This window comes from Sturnira hondurensis, unplaced genomic scaffold (assembly GCF_014824575.4).
Source record: "Sturnira hondurensis isolate 20B ecotype Veracruz unplaced genomic scaffold, ASM1482457v3 Scaffold0000780, whole genome shotgun sequence".
Taxonomy (NCBI): Eukaryota; Metazoa; Chordata; class Mammalia; order Chiroptera; family Phyllostomidae; genus Sturnira; species Sturnira hondurensis.
In genome coordinates, this window is record NW_028073411.1 from 19,993,761 (window position 1) to 20,017,775 (window position 24,015).

The following is a 24,015-nucleotide window of genomic DNA, read 5'->3' on the forward strand; positions in this document are numbered from 1 at the left end:
GCCTGGTCGATGGGGATCCTCTCCACCTTAAGAGCCCGAGGAAAGCTCAGCCTCGAGCCCGCCAGGCCCGCAGAGCAGGGGTCCCACTGCAAGGCGGGGCAGAGAGAGCCTCGCCGCCCCCGGGGGTGGGCTGGGGAAGATTCGAAGGGAGGGCGCAGCGGAGGCCAGGAAGCGGGGTGCACAGTGCCGTCCGAGGCGGGCGGAGCTTCCCCAGGTGTGTCCTGCCCCCGGGGGAGCCCGGCTGGCAGCGGGGAAGGGGCGGGCCCCCGCGGGACGCCGTCGGGGTATTTATAAACGTGGGAGATCCCCCGAAAGAGCCCGGCTGGGCCGGACCCGAGCGGGTGGAGCCTCCTGGGCGCACGTGGCCCCGGGCGGGCGGGGCGGGGCGGTGCCTGCTCTTCCTCTCCCGCCACGCCCGAGCCGGAGCCCGCGCCCGAGCCCTGCGCGTCCCGCGGTGGGTTGGCTGCCCGCCCGCAGCCCCGGGCCCGCTCGGACTGAGCTCCGGCTGCACCCCGCGCCCCCGGCCGCCGCCCCCGCCCGGTGAGTAGGCACCTCTGGGCCCTTCAGGGGCCGCGGGGAAACTGAGCTCGCGCGAGGGGAGCCGCGTGGTGCCGGGGGAGGGGGGCGGGAAGCAGCGGCGCGGGCCGACTGGACCCCGGCTCCGGCGGGGGCACCCCAAGGCTCCCCCGGCGCCTGCGGCCCGCGCCCACCCGGGGCTGCCACCCCGACGCGGATACGCCGCCCGAATGGGTGCAGCCCGTGGGCGGTGGGGGATCGAGCGAGGGTGGACCGGGAGCCCGGTTAGCACCACGATTTCCCCACCTTGCGGCTGCCACATCCTGACCATGAATCAGCCTCAGTTGGGAAAATAAACTTCAACTTCGTGTCGAACGCCGCCCGCTGGCTCCGCGAGGCGCTGGGGGCTGGCGTGTCGCCTGGGCGGCTGGGTCTGCGGCTGCCCAGAAGCCGGTGGGCGCGCAGAGGGTCCGGGCTCCCCCTCGGGCGCCTTAGGGCAGAGAGCCGGGCGCTGCTCTCGGCCCCTCCCGGGTGGGACTGCTGGGCGGGGTGACTGGCTGGCCCTTGCTCCCCAAGCCTTACCGTTCGTTGGACCGCCTTCCTGAGCAGTGACCCCAGGGCTACCAGGTGGGCCTCCGCCAGCCCCCAGGTGCTCCCGGGAGCGTGGGCAGGGTGTCCGCCTGGCCCCTGAGACTGCACGACCCGAGGCCCCAGTGGCGTCCAGCTCGGTTGTGACCACAGCGTCGGTGCCCCTGCCCAACTCACCAGGGGTCAGAGCGGAGAAGACTGTGGTGACCCTGCCCTGCTAGGACTGGGACATCCCCAGAGGTCGGCACTCCCACACCGGGGTTGGGGGGGGGGGAGTTTCTTCCAGCCCCTCCCCCTGCTCCCTCTGGCAGTGGACCTGGCCAGGCCCTGGGCTCTGCGGGCCTGTGTCCCCACCTGCACTGGGAAAGGTGGGGATGGTGGCTCGGACTTGGACTTCTTCCCCGTCGTCCTGCAGTGGAGGAGGCAGGGACTCGGAACCCACGTCCCAAACCGCCCCGCAGTGCCACCCCGGGTCGGGGCCTTTGGGGCGTGGGGGCTGCAGTCCCGGTGGATTCGGTCTGAGTCTGAGGCTGCACACTGCCCCCGACCCCACCAGATCAGCAGTGGGCCCGGGGAGGCACCCCCTGCACCATCCGTTCCCTAAAAGTCTCCCAGTGGGCAGGAGAGGGGCTGTGCTGGGGGCGTGGACTGTGGGGTCAGGTGGGGCTGCCTCCTGTGACCACCCAGCCCGCCTGCCCCTGCTGCTTCCTCAGGGCAGAATGGGCCCGGGCCCCACTCTGAGGAGGTGCTGATGGGCTGTCAGAGCTAATTGCTCACATTTTGGGACCTGGAAGCTCCTGCCTTGAATAGACTGTGCCCCCCTGTCCCCGAGAGCACTTGTTCTCCAGGATGGAAGAGTTAGCAGTTCCTAAGGGCGTGGGAGGGGTGGCAGCGTGGTGCAGCCCGGATGGGGGTGTTCTCGGAGGCGAACTCAAGCCCCTGGCTTTTGATGGTGCCCAGAGGAGGATTGGGGTTACACCCCCCCAGCCAAGCCTGTGGGGTGAGGCCCAGCTCCGCTGACTGGCCCTGCACGCGCTCTTGCACGTAGTAGGTGTCTAATAGTTGCAGGGTTCAAGGCCTATGGACACAGTAGGTTGGGGAAGGCAGCCCACCTCTGTGTTGGGACAGTGGTTGGGAGAGTGTCTGAGGAACACAGGCCGGGGCGGGGTGGGGGGTCCGGGCCAGGCACCCGGGGACCCAGATGTCTGAGGTGAACTGGCTGGTTTCAGCCCTCTCCGAGAGAGTCCATGGGAGGGGATGAGCTCCCTGTCACTGCAGGTGAGAGCCACGGGCCTGTCCCACTCGCCGGGCACGCAGAGAGACCGCCGTGGGGAGGGAAGCTCCGAGGCACTGCCCGCTGCACCCCAGCCAGGCCGGGGCCTGCCTTCGGACAGCTGCTTCCCCAGCTGCAGTGACACAAGGGCTATTTGGGCCAATGCCCTGGGCAGGGTCCCTGCTGAGCCCATGAGGGAGCAGAGGGATGAGCGGAAAGGGCCAACCGGCCTTGCTCGCAGCGGCTCCCACCCTCACAGCCACCTGCTGGGGGTCGGGCTGGTCACTACCATGTTTCACGAAAGGGGGAATGAAGGCCTGGGTGGCTGGGTGGCAGAGTCAGTGCCGCCGTCTGGAAGGAGGCATTTACAAGGCCCCACTGTGTGCGTCAGTTTAGGCAGTAGGGCCAGAGGGAGGTGTGCAGCACACTGAGCACCTGGAAGCTGCTCCCCAGGACAGGCTGTGCCCCCACCCCTGTCACCAGGGCAGCCCTCCAGAGCCCAAGTGGAAGGAGGGCTGGGGAGTGTGGACTGAGGGCCCAGCCCGCAGGGAAGCGGAGCATGGCCAGTGCCCCTAGGGGGCCAGGCGGACCGAGGCCAGTGGGTGGAGGCCAGCTGGAAAGCCCCCCTGGGCAGGTGGCAGCAGGCCCCCTTTCCCATTTCTCAGTTGGTGACTCTGAGGCCTCACATCGAACCTAGTGTGGAAGCTGACCAAGCGCCAGGTGTCCTGTTCCAGCCACACACAGCCCTGGTGCCTGGTGGAGATGTCACTGGGGGACCTCTGAGCCTGCACTCGGCTGAGCCCCAGCCCCTCCTGGGCCCAGCCAGTGCACTGCACACACCCCCCCCCCCGGAGATGTGCATACACAGAGTCCCAGCAGACCCAGCCTGTGGGGCAGCGCTTGAACTTGTCCCTGGCCAAGCGCTGGTGCACCCGGCAAGCTGTGGGAGAGGGCTGAAGTCTCCCGACCTGTGCCTGGCCCCGACCCCCCAGGATGTGGCCTCCGTGTGCAACCTGCCTCCCCCGCCATCCCTGTCCCCAGTCCCATTTCTGCTCCAAGTGCAGCTCAGCTGCCGCCCGCACACGGCAGCAGGGAGGCAGACATCTGCTCTTCACCCGCCCCCGGGGTGGGGGGCGCTGCCTCCCCACATGCACAGTGCTGAGTGGCCTGAGAAGGGAGCCCCGGGTGCTCAGGGCCAGTCCCACCCCCTCGGAGGGCACCCCGCTAGGCTGCCCCTACCCAGGGCGGGGGATGGGCAGCTGGGCCAGGCTGTGGTGTTGGGGGCAGAGGAGCTGGAGGACAGCCAGGATCAAGGTCCCCTTTGTGGGGCTGTGCCGAGCAACCTGGGAGGGACCTTGCCAACCCTGGTTCCCTGGGGAAGAACATTGAGCCCATTTCGCAGATGAGAAGAGCAAATCCATAAGGCGCCCAGCAAGGAATGCTACCAGGAATGCTGAGGATCTTGCTCGCCTGGTTGGGCCGGGCTCCTGGCGCCACTTCCCAGCCCCATGTGGACCCAGCAGCCTGGGGGTTGGGGACAGCATTGACACTCCCGTCCCCATTTGAGGATGGAACCAAGGCCCACAGAGTTTCCTGGTCTCACCCCAAACCTGAGCTGTCCCCTGCCTGCCCCTCCCCTGGCCACCACAGCCCCTGGCAGTGCCGGGTTGTGTAGGCTGCGGCCCCTCCTCCACCCTCCATCTGCTGCTTTGTCTGCTGTGCTCTGGGGGCAGACAGCCTGGAGCTGCGACACTGGACGGGGCTGGGGGCAGGGATCCCACCCCAGCATCCTGCAGGCCAGAGGCGCACACACGCCAGAGCCTGCCTGCAGCCCGTCCCTTCTCCCTGGACACTGGGGGTCCTCCCTGGACACGGGAGAGGCCTTTTCTGAGGGTCAAAGGGGGACCTGGGAGGGACACAGGGCCTGCTGGAGAGAGGCATGTTTATGCCAAGCCTGGTCCTGGGAGCAGGAACCCCGGCAGCGGGCACGTCCTTCCTGGGCCTGGGAGCCCTGCATGCGGAGGCAGCTGAGGCTGGTTCGAGCGCTGCCCGTGTGGGCCCAGCAGGGCCCTCACCCTGTCGTCCCTGCCCCACTCCTAGCCCAGGTCTGGACACATCACTCCTTCCAGTGTCCAGTGTGGGGACTGACTCAACCCTGCCCCACTCCTAGCCCAGGTCTGGACACATCACTCCTTCCAGTGTCCAGTGTGGGGACTGACTCAACCACTGAAGGTGGCGGGGAGGCGGGTGCACTGTCTGTCACCCTTGGCCCCCGTGCCACTCCCCCAGTTCAGGGACTCTCGGCCTCAGCCGAAGGCTGTGCCCTGAGTGGCCAGGTGGCCAGGCCCCCACCCTGGGAGCAAGTCATTGGCCTTTGTGCAGCCTGGGAGGCTCAGCCCTCGGGTGACCACGGGAGGCGAGGGCAGCGGATCCCTGCCAGCGCTCACGGCAGGTGGAAGTGAAAGCCAGGCTTCCTGGCAAGGGTGCCTCCACCCTTCCTGTCCTCCCCGGCCTCGCTGGGCCCACTCCTGGGGGACTGGCCCTCCAGGCCTCGGCAGCCTGTTCCCAGCAAACACAGCGCCCAGCTTAGGGCTGTGCTGGGGGGACCCCCGTGCCAGGCAGCACTGCCCACCCCCTCTGACAGGCGTTTCCTGTTTGCTCAAGTCCTCTGCCCAGCCTCTCTGAGCCTTTCCTGTCTTTGAGCCTGAGAGACCCAGCCCAGGTGGGCAGGGCAAAGCTTGTCTGACATCACTCTGCCCCTCCCCCTGCCCCCCAGGGGTCTGCCCTCTGCCCTCCGGTGCCTTGAGCAGGGCGGCCACTCTGGGAGATGCTGTAGGTCCACTTCGCCCTCTCCCTGTAATTATGAAAATGACTGTTCCCTCCAGTGCAACTTCTGTTAGTGTCCGGGTGTGTGTCCTGTGTGGCACGTCACGTTTCGTGCGGTCAGGGTCCTGCACTGCGTGGTGGCCCACCTTGCTGCCCTGCTTCTCACCTGTGTTTCAGTTGGGCAGTGTGCCCTGCACCCCTACCTGGGATGAGCCCACTCAGGTGACCCACACAGGTTGAGGAGGTCCCTCGAGGGCTGGTGGCCTGGAGGGGAAGTCGAGGCAGATGCCAGGGGCTTAGAAAGAGCCAAGGTTGACAGGGAGAGAGACGGGGTCATGGCAGGACAGTCTCAGCCCAGGGGCCTGGGCTGTCCCGAGCATGAAGGAGCTAGCTGCTAGGAACACCACCAAGGGCTGCCAGGCAGTGGGAAAGCGTGGGTTCCTGGAGGAGCTAAAAATACAGCATGGCGGCCCCTGCCTCCCATCCCGGAATCCCGCTCCCACTCACTCACCCACCCGCCCCCGCTGGCTCAGGGCCCAGAAGCACCCAGTCCCCGTGCCGATGCTGGCTGAGTCACCCTGAAGCTGCCTCCCACCCCAGGTAGCCGGCCCCCTCACAGGTGCCATGTCCCCAGCCGAGCCTGCACCAGCCCCCACCCCTGGGTTCCCTGAGCCCCTCGGCCAATGCTGGCAGGGAGCCAGGAATAGAAGGCAACACCCCGGTCCCAAGGGTGCCAAGCTCTGGCCTTGAGTCTGGGCTTCCCCATCCACCCCTCCACTCGAGGCGCTGCAGGCCTGCGGGGCTCCCAGTAGTGGAGCCCAGGCCGTGGCTCAGTGCCCTGGCTGGTCCTGGAGGGCCGCCCTCCGTGGCTCAGTTTCTCCATCTGCACAGCGGGGCCTGGGGTGTGGGTCTCTGAAGCCTGGGGGCCAGCATGGCCCCCACCCCCTGCACACATGCACCCAGCTTCCCACCAGTCCGAGCTGCCCAGGTGTGTGGGCACCCGGGTGAGGGGCCGGCATCTCCCAGCCAGTGCATCCAGGCACCAGCAGGAAGGCAGGTGGGTGTGCCAGGAGGCGGCTAGAGGCCCACGGGACCAGTGTCCCTGTCTCATGGGCACTCAGCCCGCTCATCAGGTCAGCCAGGTCAGTGGGCTGACCCCGGCAGGCCTCCAAGGGACACCCTTCTTTCAGGAGTCCCAGTCTGAAGGGGCAGGTGTGACTTATCCCAGGGGAAACCCTGCTATGGGTAGAAAAAGGCCACGGGTCCTCATGGGCAGAGGCCCCTGCCCCCTAGTTCCCTTGGTGAGGGGCGGGGGAGTGCACTGCCTAGAACGCAAATGCGGGTACTGAAGCGCCCCCGGTTTTCCCGTGGGCCTCTGATGGACCCTGGGAGCCCTAGCACCGGCCCTGTTCCGCCTGCCTCAGCCGGGGTGCCGGCTGCCCCGGCCCGAGAATGCAAATTCCTGCGCAGGCCCCGCCCCTCAGCTGGGAAGCTGCAGGACGCCGGTCACATTCCTGCGCTTGGGGTCGCGCTCCACCCTGGTGTGGTTGAGCCTGAGAAGGTCCCTGCGCCCCGCCCAGTCTTGGCTCCGGGCCTAGCTGGGAGGTGGCCACAGCCCGTGGGCAGCGCCAGTCAGTGGGGCAGGAGGGTGGTGGGCGGGGGTCCACACTCTTGCTGCAGCTGAGAGGGTCAGGGGCTGGCACACGGCAGCCACCGGGCCCAGTTACTCCGCAGAGAATGCTGCTGCCACCGTCGAGACACAGGCAGTCACTTCCCCGGGGCACACGACGCTGCCTCCCAGGCACCCGTGGGCTGTCAGGAAGGGTGTTCCCGCAGCCCTGGGACCTTTCCGGCGCTCCCTTCTCAGCCCTTGCTCCCTGAGGCTGCTGTTGGGGTGCCTGGTGTCGGCCGCCAGCCCTGCACTTGCAGAAGCCTGTGCCCAGTGGGAGGTCGAGGGGACACTGCGCTTTCATCACGTGTGTTAATCTCATTGTATGTATACAATGCCTTGTACATGCTCATAACACACACATAACATACATACACGTGATGTTATGTACGTTCGCAGGTTAAGCTGTCCAGAAAAGACGGGTGCCCTGAGGGGGGCTGGGCACGCTGGACGGCTCACGAGAAGTGGAGTGCCCTGTGTGACTGCTCGGGGGACCCATTTGGCCTTCCCTGGTGGGTCCCAGGCTGGAAGTGGGGGCAAACCAGGGAAGCTTCCGGGGTAGTTCCCGCAGAGGAAGGGCCGGCCTCCTGGGCAGGCTGTGGGCCAGCTGTCTTCATGTGTGGTTTGGCCCTCTTCCTTTCCTGTGTTCAGCCTGTCATCCCCAAAGCCAGCTGGAGCACCTCTGGGGAGACGTGCTTGGCCCCGGACCTGACGCTGGGGACTCACAGTGGGAGAAAAGCCGCCCCCACCTCAGCCAGCAGGGCCTGGCCAGCATAGGACCCTTGTGGACAGATGGGATCGGTCACCTCCCACACCACAGACCAAAGGGCCTGGTGAACAGGGTCTTTCTGGGAACTGAGCCCATGGCCCTGGGGACAGGGCACTGGGCAGGGCTGGAGGGCAAGTCTAGGCGATGCTGGCTGTCTCTGAGATGGGATTTTTCTGCGTCCAGGGACCTTCAGGGCTCTTGGCTGGACAGGATACTTGAAATAGCAGAGGACTGGCCTATTCTCACTCTGTCCACTCAGCCTCTGCCCCAGAGACAGGGGCTCTGGCCAATGGGGCGGGACCAGGAGGCAGTTGTGGGCACTGCCTCGAGCAGCGGCACCCAGGGGCAGCAGTGTGCATGGCTCTCCTCGGTGCCAAGAGCCGGGGCTGCAGCCGGGGAGCGCGGCTGCCAGCAGTGATGAGAAGCCAAGAGAGCAGGAGGGGTGGCCCAAGGCCAGGTCTGGAGTGGGGAGGCAGGGGCAGCTGGAGGGTCTTGCGCATCTGGGTGAGTAGACGGTGGGGGGTGGAGCAGGCCGGGAGGGCTGGGGAGCCCAGGGAGACACAGGGAGGCTCTGGGCCTCGTAGGAGGGGTGATGAGCACCCCGGCTCCCGCCCCTTCTGCCCACAGGGACATCCATACCCACTGCCTGTCAGGATGCTCCCAACAGACTAGGGTCAGAGGTGCAGGTGAGGAAACTGAGGCCCAAACAGGACAGTAACTGGGCCGGAGTCTGTCGGCCAGGGCCAGAGCTGGGTGCCCACACAGGTCAGCAAAGCCCCTCCTCCCCTTTGCCAGGCTGCCTCCCGGACTGACCCCAGGGGCTCAGAAGGGCAGTTGGCCAGGTGGGGGGAGAGGGGCCGGCCTCCTGGTGCAGGCGCACAGCAGAAAGAAAGGACTGCTAAAGTGCCGGACGTCCTCAAGCTGTTCTCTGCTCCCCCCAGGCCCGGGGGGGTGGGCTCCGGAAGCTCGAAGGAGGACACCCCAGAGCCTCCCCAAGGCAGAGCGTGCTGGGGCCCCTGTGGGGGAGGGGCAGGCACCAGGGCTCCCATCCCCTTGGCCTCTGTGCCCTGTGAGACCTCAGGTGGCTTGAAGTCTCTCCTTAGAGTGAAGCTGTGTCAGCCTCCCCAGCCCATGGCCCCTCTGGGGGCCGGTCTCACCGGCTCTGCCGATTCCAACTCCAGGCGGTGGGCACAGGATGGAGGATCCCTGAGTGTCCCCTCCACTCCCCATCCTGTAGAGTGGGGTGTACACAGCCTGCCTCGGGGCAGAGGGGCGAAGGTGGAGGGTCGGGTGGCCAGGCCCTGGGCGTGGGGTGCAGTGGCCTCGCTTCCATGCCCTATCCCTTGGTTCTCTCCCCACCACTCCACACCGCCCTTCTCAGACGCTAAATATAAGTAAGACCATGCCGTGCCAGGACAATATGGGGCCGCCCTGACCCGTGGGGCCTGTCCCTAGGGGCTGTGACTTGGGACAGCATCACTGCCAAGAGCCCTAGGGAAAGGGCTTGGTGGGTGTGGCGATGACACAGGCACATGTTGGGGGACATTCTGGGGGGGTCACGCCCTCTGCAGCAGAATCTGGGTAGACCTTCCCACGCTGAGGGCCTGGGGGGACACCCCTTTGCCCACCTACACACAGTGGCACGATCCGAGGCCCATGAAAGCTGGGGCCTGGCGGGGCTGCCCCCCCACTGGGCCCTGGTCTTGCCCAGACTTGGGCGGGCATTGGACGGACCCTCAAGTCCGCCCCCCGCCCCCCACGCCACACTCATGTACTTCGGGCAGTCTGAAAGGGCCCAGGGTCTGGAACCAGCCCTCCCACCCGCCCTGCCCATTGGACCCGTCCACACCGGGCAGGGGAAGTGCCCTGCGGCTGAGGTGGGGCGTCCCGGTCACTGTCCCAGGGATGTCACTGCGTGGTCACCACTGGGTTGGTGGCATTGCTGCCAGTGTAGCCCTGGGGTCCTCACGGGTACAGCAGGGCAGTGCTGCTGCTTCCTCGGTTGCTACGGTGACACAGTCGGGGATGGGGCTGAGAAGCACGAAGAACTGGCTCTGTGCTGTGGGGCGTCCCCAGGAAGCGCTGCGAATCCGCTGGGTAGGAGGGGATACCGAGGCAGAGGACACAGCCTGGCCGCCCAGCTGACGCCCTGACTCCCTCTGGCCCCACAGCTCGGCAAGATGTCGGAGAAGGAGGGCGCGCAGCGCAAGTGGGCAGCGCTGAAGGAGAAGCTGGGGCCGCAGGACTCGGACCCCACGGAGGCCAACCTGGAGAGCGCCGACCCCGAGCTCTGCATCCGGCTGCTGCAGATGCCCTCGGTGGTCAACTACTCCGGCCTGCGCAAGAGGCTGGAGAGCAGCGACGGCGGCTGGATGGTGCAGTTCCTGGAGCAGAGCGGCCTGGACCTGCTGCTGGAGGCCCTGGCGCGCCTGTCCGGCCGCGGTGTGGCCCGCATCGCCGACGCCCTGCTGCAGCTCACCTGCGTCAGCTGCGTGCGCGCCGTCATGAACTCAAGGCAGGGCATGGAGTACATCCTCAGTAACCAGGCCTATGTGCGCCAGCTCTCCCAGGGTGAGCCTCGCAGGCTGCCTGGCGCGGGAGGCCCGGGACTGGCAGCCCGAGCAGCTCAGGGCCAGGCTCCAGGCCGTGCGTGGAGGCAGGAGACCCCGGGGCCCAGGAGGAGACAGTCGCCCAGGAGGAGACAGTCGGCTGGGCAGATGGGGGCCGGGGGCTTCCTGGGGGAGGCACCCATTTTTCATTTGCCCCAAGTCTGAGAATGCCCAGGTGACCCGGAGCCCTGGTCCCTCCACCAGGTGTACCCACTTGTCCCCTCTGTCCTGTGACTGCCCCTCCCTAGTTGTGGGCCTCCGGGCCCCCATCCACGCTCTCCCCACCCACCCTGTGCCCTGCTCCTGCCTCTGGGAGCCTCTGCAGCCACTGCCTGCTCTCCGAGACCACGTCCAGCTGCTCTGCTTTGTGTGTCTGCAAAGCTCTGCTCCTCCGTTGGGTCCAGCTCCCTGTCACCCCGACCAGAACGTGTCCCCAGTCAGGCAGTCCCAGGGCTGGTCCTCGGCCCTCAGGAGAAGGTGGCCCTGGGCAGGCAGAGGTCACAGCGTGCCCCTTGCCCACCAGCAAGGTGCTGCTCCAGGGCAGGGCCCCAGGCCCTGGTGCTGGGGGCCCCAGGGTGGGCAGTGGTGGGCGGCAGCCTGTGGGGACGGGTGCCTGTGTGGGTGAGTGAGGTGGTGGTGGCCGTTCGACCCCGTCCAGGCCTGGCCCTCCCGGTCTGTAGAGGCCTTTGTGACTTAGCTCTCAGCAGGAACAGGCAAAGGACATCCCTGAAACTTGGCCAGCTCAGGAGATGGGGCGGACGCAGTTGGACTGAGTGTGGGAAAGACCCGGGCTTGGCCCAGGGGGCGGTGCTGATGGGGTCTCTCAGACCTCAGGGTCAGCCCCAGCCGCATGGTCCAGGAGAGGGGTCTGCGTATGTACCCAGTGTGGTCGGCCCTGATGTGGGCCACGGGAGGGGGCAGTGCACCCCCAGTGCTTGCCTGCTGCCTGCCTTTCCAACTGAAGTGCAGGGGTTCTGGGCAGAGGCAGGTACGGGCAGGGAAGGGCTGAGGGAGAGGCCTGGCCTGGACACCTGAGCCCCACTGAGACTCGCCCTGGCCCCTGGCAGCTCTGGACACATCCAACGTGATGGTCAAGAAGCAGGTGTTCGAGCTGCTGGCTGCCCTGTGCATCTACTCACCTGAAGGCCACGCCCTGGCGCTGGACGCCCTGGACCACTACAAGGTGAGAGCCGGTGGGCGGGGCCTGGCAGGGGCCTGGGGTGCACGCTGACCCTGCCGCCCCGCAGACCGTGTGCAGCCAGCAGTACCGCTTCAGCATCATCATGACGGAGCTATCCAACAGTGACAACGTGCCCTACGTCGTCACCCTGCTCAGCGTCATCAACGCCATCATCCTGGGCCCTGAGGACCTGCGGACCCGCACGCAGCTGCGTGGAGAGTTCATCGGTCAGCTCTGCGCCCCAGGGAGAGGCCCGAGCCCCTCGACCACCTCTGGGCCCCAAAAGAAGGCTCCGTCCCAGGCCTTGGGAGCCTCCCACCCCCGCCTGCGTCCTTCTGTGGACAGGGCCCACAGGACCCTAGACCTGAGCCCCGGAGGCTCTCAGGTGGAGGTGGGGTCCTGGCCCCAATCTCAGCCCCTCCAGGGGCAACAGTGAGTGTTTGATGGGCCCTCTGCCCAACGAGACGAGTCCCTCTGAGCCTCGTGTCCGTGCTGTCCCGCCGGAATGGCAGAGTCCCTCCTGTCCATGGGCTGGGTGTCAGGAGAGAGCCCAGGGGACAGCATCAGAAGGTCCCGGTGACGGGAGGGCAGGGCTGGCGGAGCAGCCCCAGGAGGCCGACCCCGTGTGTTCCTCCCCAGGGCTGCAGCTGCTGGATGTGCTGACTCGGCTCCGGTGAGTCCCTGCCCACGGCTCCTGCCTCCCCCCGTGGGAGGTCCCGAGCAGTGCTTCCAGATGGACAGGGCTCCCCTGGTCTCAGCCAGAACCCAGCCACCCCTAGGCATGCTGGAAAGGCTTCTGTGTGGAACCCACCCCGGGGCTTGGCAGTTGCCCCCAAAACTGGGGTTGCTGGGCGCAGCGCAGCACACAGTTAAGCCGATTTGCAGACAGACCGCGTTGCTGCGGTGTAAGTGCGCCTCACACTTCGCGTGGGGTGCACTTATGCAAAAAATCCATCCTCGTTTATCTGAAATTCAAGTGGAAGTGCATACGTGGGAACCCACATAGCAGAGGACCCCCATTCGAAGCCCCATCAGGGTGTCAGCTTGGGGTGGGGGGACCTCAGGAGGAAGAGGCGAGGCTGGTGCTGAACTGCCCTGGGCAAAGGTCTTCGGGGTGCTGAGAAGGGCCGCCCTGCTGCTGAGGGCGCAGCTCATTGGCCAGGCTGAGATGACTGGCAGGTCCTGGACTCAGTGAACACTCAAGCTCCCAGTGCCCTGGCAGAAGCCCCGCCCCTCTTTGGGGACCCTTTGCTCCTGCGGTGCAGTCTGAGTGCCCCCTTCCCAGCCCTCATCCTGTGAGCCTCTGCCCCTGGACCAGAAAGGCCAGCCCCACCGACCTCGGCTGTCCCTTGGCTTCCGTGGCCTCATGCTGGCCGCGGGCCCTGCGCAGGGGTGTGCATCCGTCCAGGGCAGGGGAGGCTGGTGGGGGCTCCGGATCAGCCCCCCGCAACCCCTCGCTGGGCAGGGACCTGGAGGATGCGGACCTGCTGATCCAGCTGGAGGCCTTTGAGGAGGCCAGGGCGGAGGACGAGGAGGAGCTGCTGCAGGTGTGCGGCGGCGTTGACATGAGCAACCACCAGGAGGTCTTTGCCTCCCTGTTCCACAAGGTGGGCCAGGGGGGCCCAGGTCTGGAGCCCATGCAGGGAGCAGCCAGGGGTCAGGGCTGGATGGAGCAGGGCCGGGAGTGGGCAGCCCCAGGACCACAGGTCCAGGAGGAGGGCACAGTCCCGAGGCCAAGGTGGCCAGGCTGTGCTGGGCCCCAACAGGCTGGTCACCCTCCGGTGGCCTGAGGTGCCTTCAGAACCCACGGAAGGCCAGGAGTCCGAGCTGTGGCCTCGCCGGCTGGGACAGCCTGTCTACCCCTGAGCCCCGTGGTTCTCGGACCAGGGCAAGCGTCCCCAGGGGGCTCCCAGAAACACCTGGAGACTTGTAGGTTGTCACAAGTGGACAAGGACGCTGTGAAACGTCCCACAGAGCACAGGGTGGCCCCTGGCCCAAAGAGCTGTCGGCCCCAGTGTCACCCGCTCCTGGGGACCCCGACACAGGCTGGTCACCGGAGCCCCAGCAGGTGCTGAGGGGCTGAGGGCTGGCCGCTGACCACATGCCCACCCCTGCCCAGGTCAGCCGCTCCCCGGTGTCTGCCCAGCTGCTGTCGGTGTTGCAGGGCCTCCTGCACCTGGAGCCCAGCCTCCGCTCCAGCCAGCTGCTCTGGGAGGCCCTGGAGAGCCTGGTGAACCGGGCCGTGCTCCTGGCCAGTGACGGTGAGCGGCCCTGGCCCCTGCCACCTCCCCGGCCCAGCTGGCCGGCACACCCTGCGGTCTTGGGACATGGGGATGGGTGTCCTTCCTCAACCCCTAGCCTGTTCCCTGCCGGAGCCGGGCAGCCATGCCCTGACCCCAGTCACCCTCCCCACAGCCCAGGAGTGCACCCTGGAGGAGGTGGTCCAGCGGCTCGTGTCCATCAAGGGCCAGCCCCGCCCGAGCTCCCTGGACAAAGTTCACAAAGGCGTCCAGGCCAACCTAGGCCAGAGTCAGGGTGGTGGCGCGCCCCCAAACACAGGCACCCCAGAGGCGGATCAGAAGGGCCAGCAGCCCGTGGCGACCCCCGCTGCCCTGCCTCTTGTCAGCCCACAGCCCACAGCCCTGGGGCAGCAGGCACCCAGCCCACCCCTGCCTGCAGCCAGCCTCCCTGGCTCCCCCGATGTGCCCCCTCCCCCACCCCCTCCACCCCCTCCCCTGCCAGGCCCAGGGACCTCGTTCCCCCCACCCCCTCCACCCCCTCCCCTGCCAGGCCCAGGGACCTCGTTCCCTCCACCCCCTCCACCCCCTCCCTTGCCAGGCCCAGGGTCCTCATTCACCACACCCCCTCCACCACCCCCATTGCCTGGGCCTTGTGGGACCCTGCCCCCTGCCCCCCCACCACCCCCAGGCCTGCCAGGCATCTCGGACCCCCATGCAGTGGGTGGTGAAGAGATTATTGTGGCCCAAGTGGACCACCACCTGGGCTCTGCCTGGGTCCCCAGCCACCGGCAGGTGAACCCACCCACACTGCGCATGAAGAAGCTGAACTGGCAGAAGCTCCCTTCCCACGTGGCCCAAGGTGAAGAGCCCGATCCTCACAGGCACTTTCCTCTGGGGGCCGCTGGGCCCTGCTGGGGAGAGTGGCAGTGTTGCCTGCAGCACCTGAGCTGCACCTGGGCACCCTGGGCCAGGGAGGCCTGCCCCTGCTCTGGGCTCAGCCCCGTGTGGTCTGAGGCAGGCGCAGGGCACAGGTCACCTGTGGGGACCCTTTGCTCCCACACACTCCAGAGGCTAGTGTGTGTCTCCTGCCCAGACCCCTGGGGGCCAGGGTGCTGTGTCCAGAGACAGCCACAGCCAAGGCCGCCAGAGGCCAGGCTGCCAGCAGCCTGCACAGGTGCGTGGCCAGGCGGCTTGAGCCTGCTGCACCTCCCCCGCAGAGCACAGCTCCATGTGGGCCTCACTGAGCGTCCCGGGGGCCGAGGTGGTGGAGCCCGACTTCTCCAGCATCCAGCAGCTCTTCTGCTTCCCCGTGGCCAAGCCCAAGGAGCCGGTGGCCGCCCCGATCCGGAGGGAGCCCAAGGAGGTGGGGCTGGGGCCTGGGCCTGGGCTTTGGGGCTGTCCCCTCCCCCGTGCGGCCCTCTGGGGCCAGCTGATGGGCAGAGTGTTCTCCAGATCACTTTCCTGGACTCCAAGAAGAGCCTGAACCTCAACATCTTTCTGAAGCAGTTCAAGTGGTGAGCTGCAGGACCAAGCCCCTCCCGAGTGCCCACAGGCCCCGCCTCCCTGAGCTGTTCGTTTTTGGGCTCACAAGTGCCCTCTGCAGGCCACCCTTGGGACGTGCACACCCCATCTCGGGCTAGGGACAGTGGGGCGATAGCTAGAGACTGCTCCAGCTAGGGGCGCTGGAGATGCCCCATCCAGACTCCCTGGGGAAACAGACCCAGACAGCAGCTGGGACGCCCCCATGGCCACAGACAGGTGGTGGCCAAGCCAGCATGAGGGCTTGGCCCTGCCTCCCAAGCCCCAGGCCACCCACTGGCGCCGCCAAGCCACCCACCGGTGTCCTGAGCAGCCCCCACAGGGAGGCGGAGGGCGCTCTGGCCCGCAGGGCACAGGCTCCCCCCCCGCCCCAGCCTCACTGCCACGTGACCGGGCAGGTGGCTCACCTCCCGTGGGTGTGAGAGGAGATCCTGGTGGGCCAAGGGTTGGTCCCCACCTCTCCGTCAGGGCCCTGCCGCCCCGCCCCAAGCCTACCTGCCCTGTCACCCCTGCAGCCCCAACGAGGAGGTGGCCGCGATGATCCGTGCGGGGGACACCAGCAGGTTCGACGTGGAGGTGCTCAAGCAGCTCCTCAAGCTCCTGCCGGAGAAGCACGAGGTCAGGGCCGGCAGTCGGGGGGGCTCCCACGGGGGAGGGGGGGCTCCCACAGGGGAGGGGCGGGGACGGGGTCCCACCGGTGGGCCTCCTGCCTGCAGATTGAAAACCTGCGCTCGTTCTCGGAGGACCGAGCCAAGCTGGCCAGTGCCGACCATTTCTACCTCCTGCTGCTGGGCATCCCCTGGTGAGCTCGGCCGCCGGCCAGGGAGGGGAAGGGCAGGGCCAGTGGGAACGGGGCCCAGACCAGAGGGCGGAGCAGGACATGTGACCACCCCTGGCTCCGTGCCCCCCCACTCACATACTGTCAGCCACGGGGCCCCTCGAGGGGATCTGCGGGTCTGTGGCAAGGGTGCTGGACGGTGGACAGGGCCCTTGTGGCCTCCCTGAGAGACCCCGACCCAGGACCCTGCCATCCTGAGAGGGAGGGGTGTCCCCAGGGAGGTGATTGGGCACCCCGGGCGCCGGGTGGGGCTGCCGTGGGATCCCCACTCTATGCAGGTGGGACCTGGGGCCTCGGCCCCCTCGCCCGGCCCTGACCGCCCGCTCTGCCGCCCAGCTACCAGCTGCGGGTGGAGTGCATGCTGCTGTGTGAGCACACGACCGTCGTGCTGGACATGGTGCAGCCCAAGGCCCAGCTGGCGCTTGCCGCCTGCGAGAGTGAGTGGGGCCTGGGGGGCAGCGCGGAGCAGGGGCTGCCCATCCGGCCCCTGGACCTCCGGCCTCGAGACTGTCCCTATGAACACCCAGGGCGCTGACCTTCCTCACCTCCCAGACCCTGCCCAGCTGAGGCAGGCATGGCACACATGTGTGCATGTGCACACAGGTCCACGCAGGTGCACACATGCTCAGACATGGCACACAGAGCCACCATACACACACATGCATGTACGCACACCACTCTCCTGAGTGACAAGTCCACGGGCTCACTGCAGCTGTGGCAGGAGTGTGGACAGTCCTGGCCACCAAGGTGCATGCACCTTGTTTCTGCTGGGGACACAGTAGGGGTCGTCCGCTCCCATTTTGGTGACACAGCTGGGGACATACCCTGAAGCCCCACAGGACAGTTAACTGAGAACCAGGGAAGCCACCGGTTCTGGGGGTTCAGTGAATGCTGACTTGGGGACCTGCCCCAGAGCTCCTGTGCCTCTCGAGGGCGCCCCAGCCGCCCACTGTACCCGCCCTGAGCCACACCCCCACACCCCCCACCCCGCAGGCCTGCTCTCCAGCCGCCGGCTGCCCGTCTTCTGCCAGCTCATCCTGAGAATCGGGAACTTCCTCAACTACGTAAGTGGCTGCACCGGCCACCCGGCCATCCCCCAGCTGGGGAGGCTGGGAGACTCACTCCGGGCCCTCGACACTTGTCCCTCATCCCTCGTCCCTCCCAGGGCAGCCACACCGGGAACGCCGACGGCTTCAAGATCAGCACGCTGCTGAAGCTCACAGAGACCAAGTCCCAGCAGAGCCGAGTGACGCTGCTGCACCACGTGCTGGAGGTGTGGCCCCGGGCGGGCGGCTCCAGGGTGCCTTGCTGCTGCTGCTGCCGCCCAGCCCCGGGCCCTCAGGGTGGCGTCCACGCCCCACTTTGCCTCCGGCCCCTCTCAGGAGCCCCCATTCAAGCCCCTGTCTCCCCTGCCCCTGCCTCTAGCTTCTGTCCAGGCCCAGGAGAAGGGTGGGAGGCCCAGAGTGCCCGGCCTGTCCCAGGGGGCTGGGGTGGGCAGCCGGCGGAGGGGGTGGCCACAGTAGTCTCGCTGGACATGTGTGGTTGCAGGAGGTGGAGAAGAGCCACCCGGACCTGCTGCAGCTGCCCAAGGACCTGGAGCAGCCCTCCCAGGCAGCGGGGTAGGTGCCTCCTGCCCCACACCACCCACCCCAGCCACACCCCCTCCTCGGTGCCCACCAGGAAGGTGGCTGGACCAGGCTGGGTCTCACGGCTGCAGTACAACCCCGGATCCACCAGGAACTGCTTCTCAGTGGGGCGCTCACTTTTCTTTGGAACAGGACCTCGTGTCCTCCATGGCCTGTCCCCATGTGACTTGGAGGAGACAGGCCTAGATGGGGCAGGGAATTTCCTGGTGCTGCTAACAGGGGGGGGCTGGTCATTGAAGGCTGACCGTGAACAAAGCTGTGCCCCTGCCATCGCACAGACGGGGGCCTGAGGCCCAGGAACAGGGGCCACACCCATGGGTCACGTGGCCTGGGAGGGCGGCCCTCCCAGGTCCGTTGCCACGGAAGCCTCTCCAGTCCAACCGCCGCAGGCCGGGCACCCACCTTGGGCAGCCCCTCACCCCACACCGCTTGGCCAGCTGCAAGGCCCTACCAGCCTCTGGCCACCTCAGTGTGGGTGAGCAGGGCCCCCCAACCCCACACCCATAGCTGTCGCCTGCCCCCACCTGGCTTTGCAGGATCCACCTTGAGATCATCCGCTCAGAGGCCGGCAGCAACCTGAAGAAGCTCCTGGAGATGGAGCGGAAGGTGTCGTCCTCCAGCCCTGAGGTGCAGGGGCAGTATGCCGGGCGCCTGCAGGTGAGTGCAGCGGGCGGGGGCTCCTCAGTGCCCCACGAGGTCTCCAGGGAGGCTGTCCCTCCAGCGCCGGCCAGGCCTGGATGGGGCAGTGAGTGTGGGAAGGGGAGAAGCAGGACGAGGGGCCCCGCCCGGGGACCACTGTCCGCCTGTGGTGAACTGACCACTGTCAGCCCGTGCCAGTGGCTGTCGCCCCCTATGGCGGCGGGTGCTAGGGCCTGCAGCCTGGGCCATCTCCCAGTGGCAGCCAGCAGGTGGCGCCCACCGTGGGCTCTCAGGGCAGTGACCCTGCACCCCGGCTCCCGCAGGCCAGCCTCGAGGCCTGCCGGGCCCTGGAGGGGCTGCTCCAGGCCATCGAGCAGAAGCGGCTGGAGCTGGCCCGCTACCTGTGTGAGGACACCCAGCAGCTGTCCCTGGAGGACACATTCAGCACCATGAAGGCCTTCCGGGACCTCTTCACCCGCGCACTGAAGGTGGGCGGGGCCTAGAGGCCAGGTGGGCTCCCTGGGCACTGGCTGTCCACAGCAGGTGACCGGGGGCCGGGGTCGCCGGCTGCACATCTGCCCCGCAGGAGAACAAGGACCGGCAGGAGCAGGCGGCCAAGGCCGAGAGGAGGCAGCGGCAGCTGGCGGAGGAGGAGGCTCGAAGGCCCCGGGGCGAGGACGGGAAGCCTGGTGAGGCCCGGCGGTAACGGGGGTGGGCTGAGGGGCGGCCTGTCTGGGCTGTGGCCACCACCCTCCCTCCCCAGTCTCAGAGGGTGTCCCTGCTGCTGTGGGTCATCTGTCCAGGCCACTGGCTGGGCTCCAGGGACCCCACAAGCCTCGCTCCTGAGGGTCCCGGGCCTTCCCAGTCAGGAAGGGAGACAAGAGGCAGGAAGAGGTATGTGTCATCGACGCCCTGCTGGCCGACATCAGGAAAGGCTTCCAGCTGCGGAAGACGGCCCGTGGCCGAGGGGACGCAGACCCCCCGAGGGACAAGGCACCTGGTGAGGCCATCCCCTACCTCTTCACAGTTCTCTTTCCACCACCCCTCCCCCAGCCATCCTCCTGGCCCAGCACCTCCCTTCCTCTGGGAAGCCCTCTCTGATCTCACAGGGCCCCCCATGTGTCCTGCTGCCCCAAGAGGGGACAGCCGTGAGCCAGGGCCAGAGCGGCCACGTGCCACAACCGTGCTGCTACAGCTCTGCTGCAGCTCTGCTGGTGTGGCAGCCATCTGTCCAGCTCCTGGGGCGGGGGGGCAGGAGGGAACGTGGACAGACATTCCTGGGGCTTAGACCCCTGTGGACGGACTGTGCCTGCAGAGGTGGGGCCTGCCCATGGGATCCCACACTTGGGGCCCGCCAGGGAAGGCTCCCAGGGGTGGGGTGTGTTGGAGTAGAAGCTGAGATGGGGGGAGGCGCCCCACTCAGGCTTATCCTGAGAGGGTGCATCAGAGCGGCTTGGGGGCACCCTGCCCCTCACTCACATGTCCCCCATCTACAGGGGCCTCCAGAGCCACCACAGGGGGTGCCATGGGGGACCCCAGCTGCCCTGCTGCTGGCCCTGTGGCGGCAGCCAGGGAGCCCCAGGACTGGGACCTTGCGGATGCCACCACCCCCAGCCTGCAGCCCGCTGGGGACCCGCCAGAGGTGGTCGGCCCCGGGCCCCAGGAGAGGCGATCGTCCTGGTATGTCGACGCCAGTGATTTCCTGCCTATGGAGGACGCCCTGAGCTGCCAGCCCTCCGCCGGGGCCTGGCCGGTGGTGCTCGGGGACACTCAGGCCCTAAAGCCCCTCCAGTTCTCCGTGGACAAGCCCCCTGGGGACCTGGGCTCGGGCCAGGGCACCAAGGCCCCCACCGCCCCCCGGGACGTCTGCCAGGCCCAGGCTGACAGCACAGGGGATGGGCCGGAGGACACGGTGGCCCAGGGCCGAGGAGCCCGCCTGCCCGCTTCAGGCCCTGGCGAGGACAGGGACAAGGAGGACACAGCCTCAGAGTCCACGCTGGACACATCCCTGGACAGGTCCTTCTCTGAGGATTCGGTGACCGACTCTTCAGGGTCTGGCACCCTCCCCAGAGCCCAGGGCCGGGCCTCGAAGGGTACAGGCAGGCGGCGGAAGAAGCGCCCATCACGGATCCAGGAAGGTAACATGGTCCCCCCACTGTTACCCTCGCCCCCCACAGTCAGGACCTGGGTGGGCAAGTTGCACAGGGCTCTGGGCCGGGACTCGTGTGGTCAAGCTCGTCCCTGCCAGCCAGGACCTGCATCACTGCCCAGGAGGGGCAGCGGGGGCCGCCGCCCGCATCACTGCACCCTCACCACTAACTCCTGCCCACACTGCTGTACAGGGAGGGTGCCCAGCCCTGGAGGGAGGGGAGGCGCGGTGCCCAGGGTCCTCGGGGGCGATACGTGGTTGAGTCTGTTTCTTTTATCTGGAAGCAGAGGTTGCCCCCGAGTCCGACGATAGTAAAACTAAAAGGTTCTGTGTGGTCCAGTAAGGTAGGTGGCGGCCTGGCGCTCTGCACTAACGGCGGCGGTGGCGGCAGTGGCGGCGGTGGTGGCGGTGGCGGCGGTGGCGGCGGCGGCAGCCCACCAGGCCTTCCCAGCCCCCCTGGACACTAACCCGGCTACCCTGCAGCCCTCCCGTGCTGCTTGCGGGGGGCTTGCCTGGCCCCGTTGTCCCCCCAGCCCCACTCTGGGAGGGCAGGGCCGTGCCTTGCTTAGCCGGCGTTGCTTCTGCTGTGGCAGGTGTGACCTTGGAGCTGCCCTTGGATGTGGCTGCCCTGGGGGACCAGGGCTCCAGGGCCTAGGGTGGGGGCAGGTGGGCCTGGCAGGACAGGCTGAGGTTGCCTTGTCCTTAACCCTGGGCTTCACAAACCCCATGTCGCATGGTGGCCCCCGGGTGACACTTTCACTCTGGGTCTGTCCACAGGACACCCCCAGCCCTCCTCTGGCCCTGGTGCTGGCTGTTCATTTCCCCAGGGAGACAGTGAGGGACAGGGATGACAGGTCCCAGGGGTGAGCAGGCGGCACCCCCTGGGCAGGGTCTGCAGCCCTTCTCCCTGGAGGCTGGGCCCTGAGGACAGCGCATGGGAATGCAGCAGTCCCCTGGGACCCTCGCCTGTGAGAAGGGCAAGCAGGGTCTTGGACATGGCCAGAGGGGTCACAGATGCCACCACACAGACAGGCTGGGTCCCTCCTGTGACCTGGCCTGTGCTGAGTTGGGGGCACCAGGTGCGGGGAGCCCCCGCCCCCACCCGAGGACAGTGCAGGGCGGTCCGCTCCCCACGTGCCTCCAGCTGCACTCGGACGGGTGCAGTGATGAGGTCTGGCCAGTGCCGGTGGGAACAGGGTGGGAACAGGGTGCCGTGCAGTGCGCCTCCCCATACGGTTTGTCCTCGCTGCCACACTTTCCTGGCCCCAGGCTCGGTCCTGGTCACTCCCCGAGGTGGGCTCTGGGTCCCACCTGACTGGTGCTTTTCACAGCAGCACTGGCTGCAGGCAGCAGTTGGACCGTGGGTTTGGGGCCGGCAGCCTCGAGTGTCCACTGCCCAGTGAAAGCCAGTGTGTCCAGAGCAGGTCTGTGCAGCCCCTGTCACCACAGGCCACGCCCTCCCCGGCTCAGGGTGGAGGGAAGAACCCCACTTCCTTGTGGCCCAGCTTTGTGTTGGACAAACTTGGACCTGACAGGCAATTGGCAGGAGAGTAAAGTGACCACCACCTGCCCTTGGTTCGCCCAGGAACGGGAGAACTTGCCACATGTTGTTCATACTTGGTGCCCTGTCCCTTCGACTTCACTGAACAACATCAGTGACCTCAGCACATCAGGGCGCTTGGCCCCTGAGTTTTCTCCTGAGCCCAAGGCTGTTGTCCCCAGGACAGCTGGACAGGGACAGTGCCCTGCAGCCAGGTGTCCTGGCCACACCCTCGCAGTTGCTGATCTGGCCACAGCCTCTGTCCAGCTGACAGACTGGAAGACACCTTCACTCTGGTGTGTCTGGTCCCCCTCCAGACCTCCGTCCTCAGGCGGGATTTCCAGACTCAGAGCCTCACAGGATAGACTTGGGGTCATCCGCCCCTTGCTTAGTGAGGGTGACACCGATCCAGGTGAGGTGGTGATGTCACAGCCCGTGGCCTAGTGCCGGTTTGCTGATTTGTACACAGCCTGGCAGGGGTGCTGGCTGGCGTCCCACTCGGCCTGCGAAGCACTGACTTCCCTTCTTTCTCCCTGTGGTGACTCTGAGTCTCGAGTGACCCATCACGTCATCCATGGTGACGCTGCCAGGCCCCTGCCACCACCTCTGGCCCTTCCCCCCGCCGCCCCCACCCCCGGCCGTTTGTCCCGGCGCTCTGCAGGAGGGACGGCACCCGCCATCAGGGAGTCCTGTCCCTCTGGGTCTGTTGCACTGGCCCTGTCTCGTGAGAAGTGGCTCTCAGACCAGAGGCTGCCAAGCCCCCCGGGGACAGCACCCAGCCCGGGGTGCCCGTGGGGTGGGGCACCAGGGGGAATGGGGAGTGAGAGAGGTGGGTGGGCAGGGGCCTGCAGGGCCAGCTGGGCAGCGTGCAGGGCCAGGGCTGTGCGGAAGTGACTGTCGGAGCCACGGGGAGAGGAGGCAACCATGGAGACAGAGGAGGGAGGACGGAGTGTAGCCCGGGGCCGAGACCCAGGAGGGAGACCCAGGACCCCACCCCCCCCGGGGCAGCACCCCCGGGCACCTTGCTGCCTGGGAAAGGGCCTGGCCCCAGGGGCACAGAGAGCAGCCCTAGACGGTGGCAGCAGGACCTCTGGGGCCTTGGGACCCTGACGTGGACGGTAAGGCCCCTTGTAACCGTTGCTTCTGTCCCTCCCACAGGCCTCAGGCCCAAGCCCAAAGCCCAGTGACAGACACGGAGCAGCCTCTACGCAGCCATGGGCCCTGAGTGTGCTGCTGGGCAGAGGAGCGTCCAGGCCCCGGCTGGGACCGGGCCCCGGGAACCCCAAACTCCGTGCCTTACCCAGCCGGGGACGTGGGCCTCCCTGAGCGTTCTGGGGACGTCGAGGCTGGGATCCCAGCACGCACCTGGCAGCCTGCCCGGGGCCCTCCTGGACTGTCTGCACACGCCAGCCGTCCCTCTGTCCCTGCATGACCACGGTACCTGCTTGCCTGCGGGGCTCTGGTGGCTGCATCCTTGGCGCCTCTAAGTTTGTACCCCCTTCCCAGGGACCCGGCACCCAGATTCTTCTGGAGACAACCCCTTCCAGACCCCTCCCCCTAACCTGTGGGAGCCAAGTAGAGCTGGAGCCCCCCACTGCCCCCTTACTGGGCCCCAGTTCTTGCTGCCCGGCTCTGCTCCCCAACGTGCTCAGCTGGGCCAAAACAGAGTGATTTTAACAAAAATGTGATTGCTGTGTCTGCCGTTCTGTGGTGTCCTTGGGTGGGGACAGGCTGGCGGACACTGCTCAACAGAGGCGTGGGGGCCTGTGGAGTTGGCCCCTCCCGCCCATCCAGCCTGAGGGTGGGAGGTGCCCGCCCTCCTGCAGCCAGGACCTGGCCCTAGGGCCAGTGCTCCCCTGGGCACTGAGAGGAGGCGGAGGGGACCGGAAGGATCCTGCCAGGGGCTGCCACCTGTCCTGACCACCCACCCCGTGAGGGCAACTTGCCCGTGCCCTAAAGCGGCCCAGCAGGTCACAGAGCTGGCCCAGCACAGC

General features: G+C 67.3%; 1 protein-coding gene across 4 annotated transcripts; it reads left to right on the forward strand.

The window, feature by feature from the left end:
• The first annotated feature begins 393 nt into the window (after window positions 1-393).
• On the forward strand, window positions 394-23,704 carry INF2 (inverted formin 2). 4 transcript variants are annotated; one of them, XM_037048014.1, is made up of 23 exons: window positions 394-540; window positions 9,813-10,212; window positions 11,318-11,433; window positions 11,498-11,657; window positions 12,070-12,103; window positions 12,896-13,037; window positions 13,550-13,691; window positions 13,846-14,529; window positions 14,888-15,033; window positions 15,123-15,184; window positions 15,725-15,827; window positions 15,926-16,011; window positions 16,384-16,484; window positions 17,041-17,111; window positions 17,213-17,320; window positions 17,596-17,666; window positions 18,230-18,350; window positions 18,656-18,820; window positions 18,919-19,021; window positions 19,198-19,332; window positions 19,829-20,470; window positions 20,769-20,825; window positions 23,180-23,704. In XM_037048014.1, the coding sequence occupies exons 2-22, from the start codon at window positions 9,822-9,824 to the stop codon at window positions 20,822-20,824; spliced, it is 3,639 nt and encodes a 1,212-aa protein (XP_036903909.1). In that variant the 5' UTR covers window positions 394-540; window positions 9,813-9,821; the 3' UTR covers window position 20,825; window positions 23,180-23,704. The 4 variants fall into 4 exon arrangements, with proteins under 4 accessions (XP_036903909.1, XP_036903918.1, XP_036903898.1 ...); XM_037048023.1 differs by lacking the exon at window positions 394-540 and adding an exon at window positions 8,308-8,327; XM_037048003.1 differs by lacking the exons at window positions 394-540; window positions 23,180-23,704 and adding an exon at window positions 21,259-21,645.
• The last annotated feature ends 311 nt before the right edge of the window (window positions 23,705-24,015 follow it).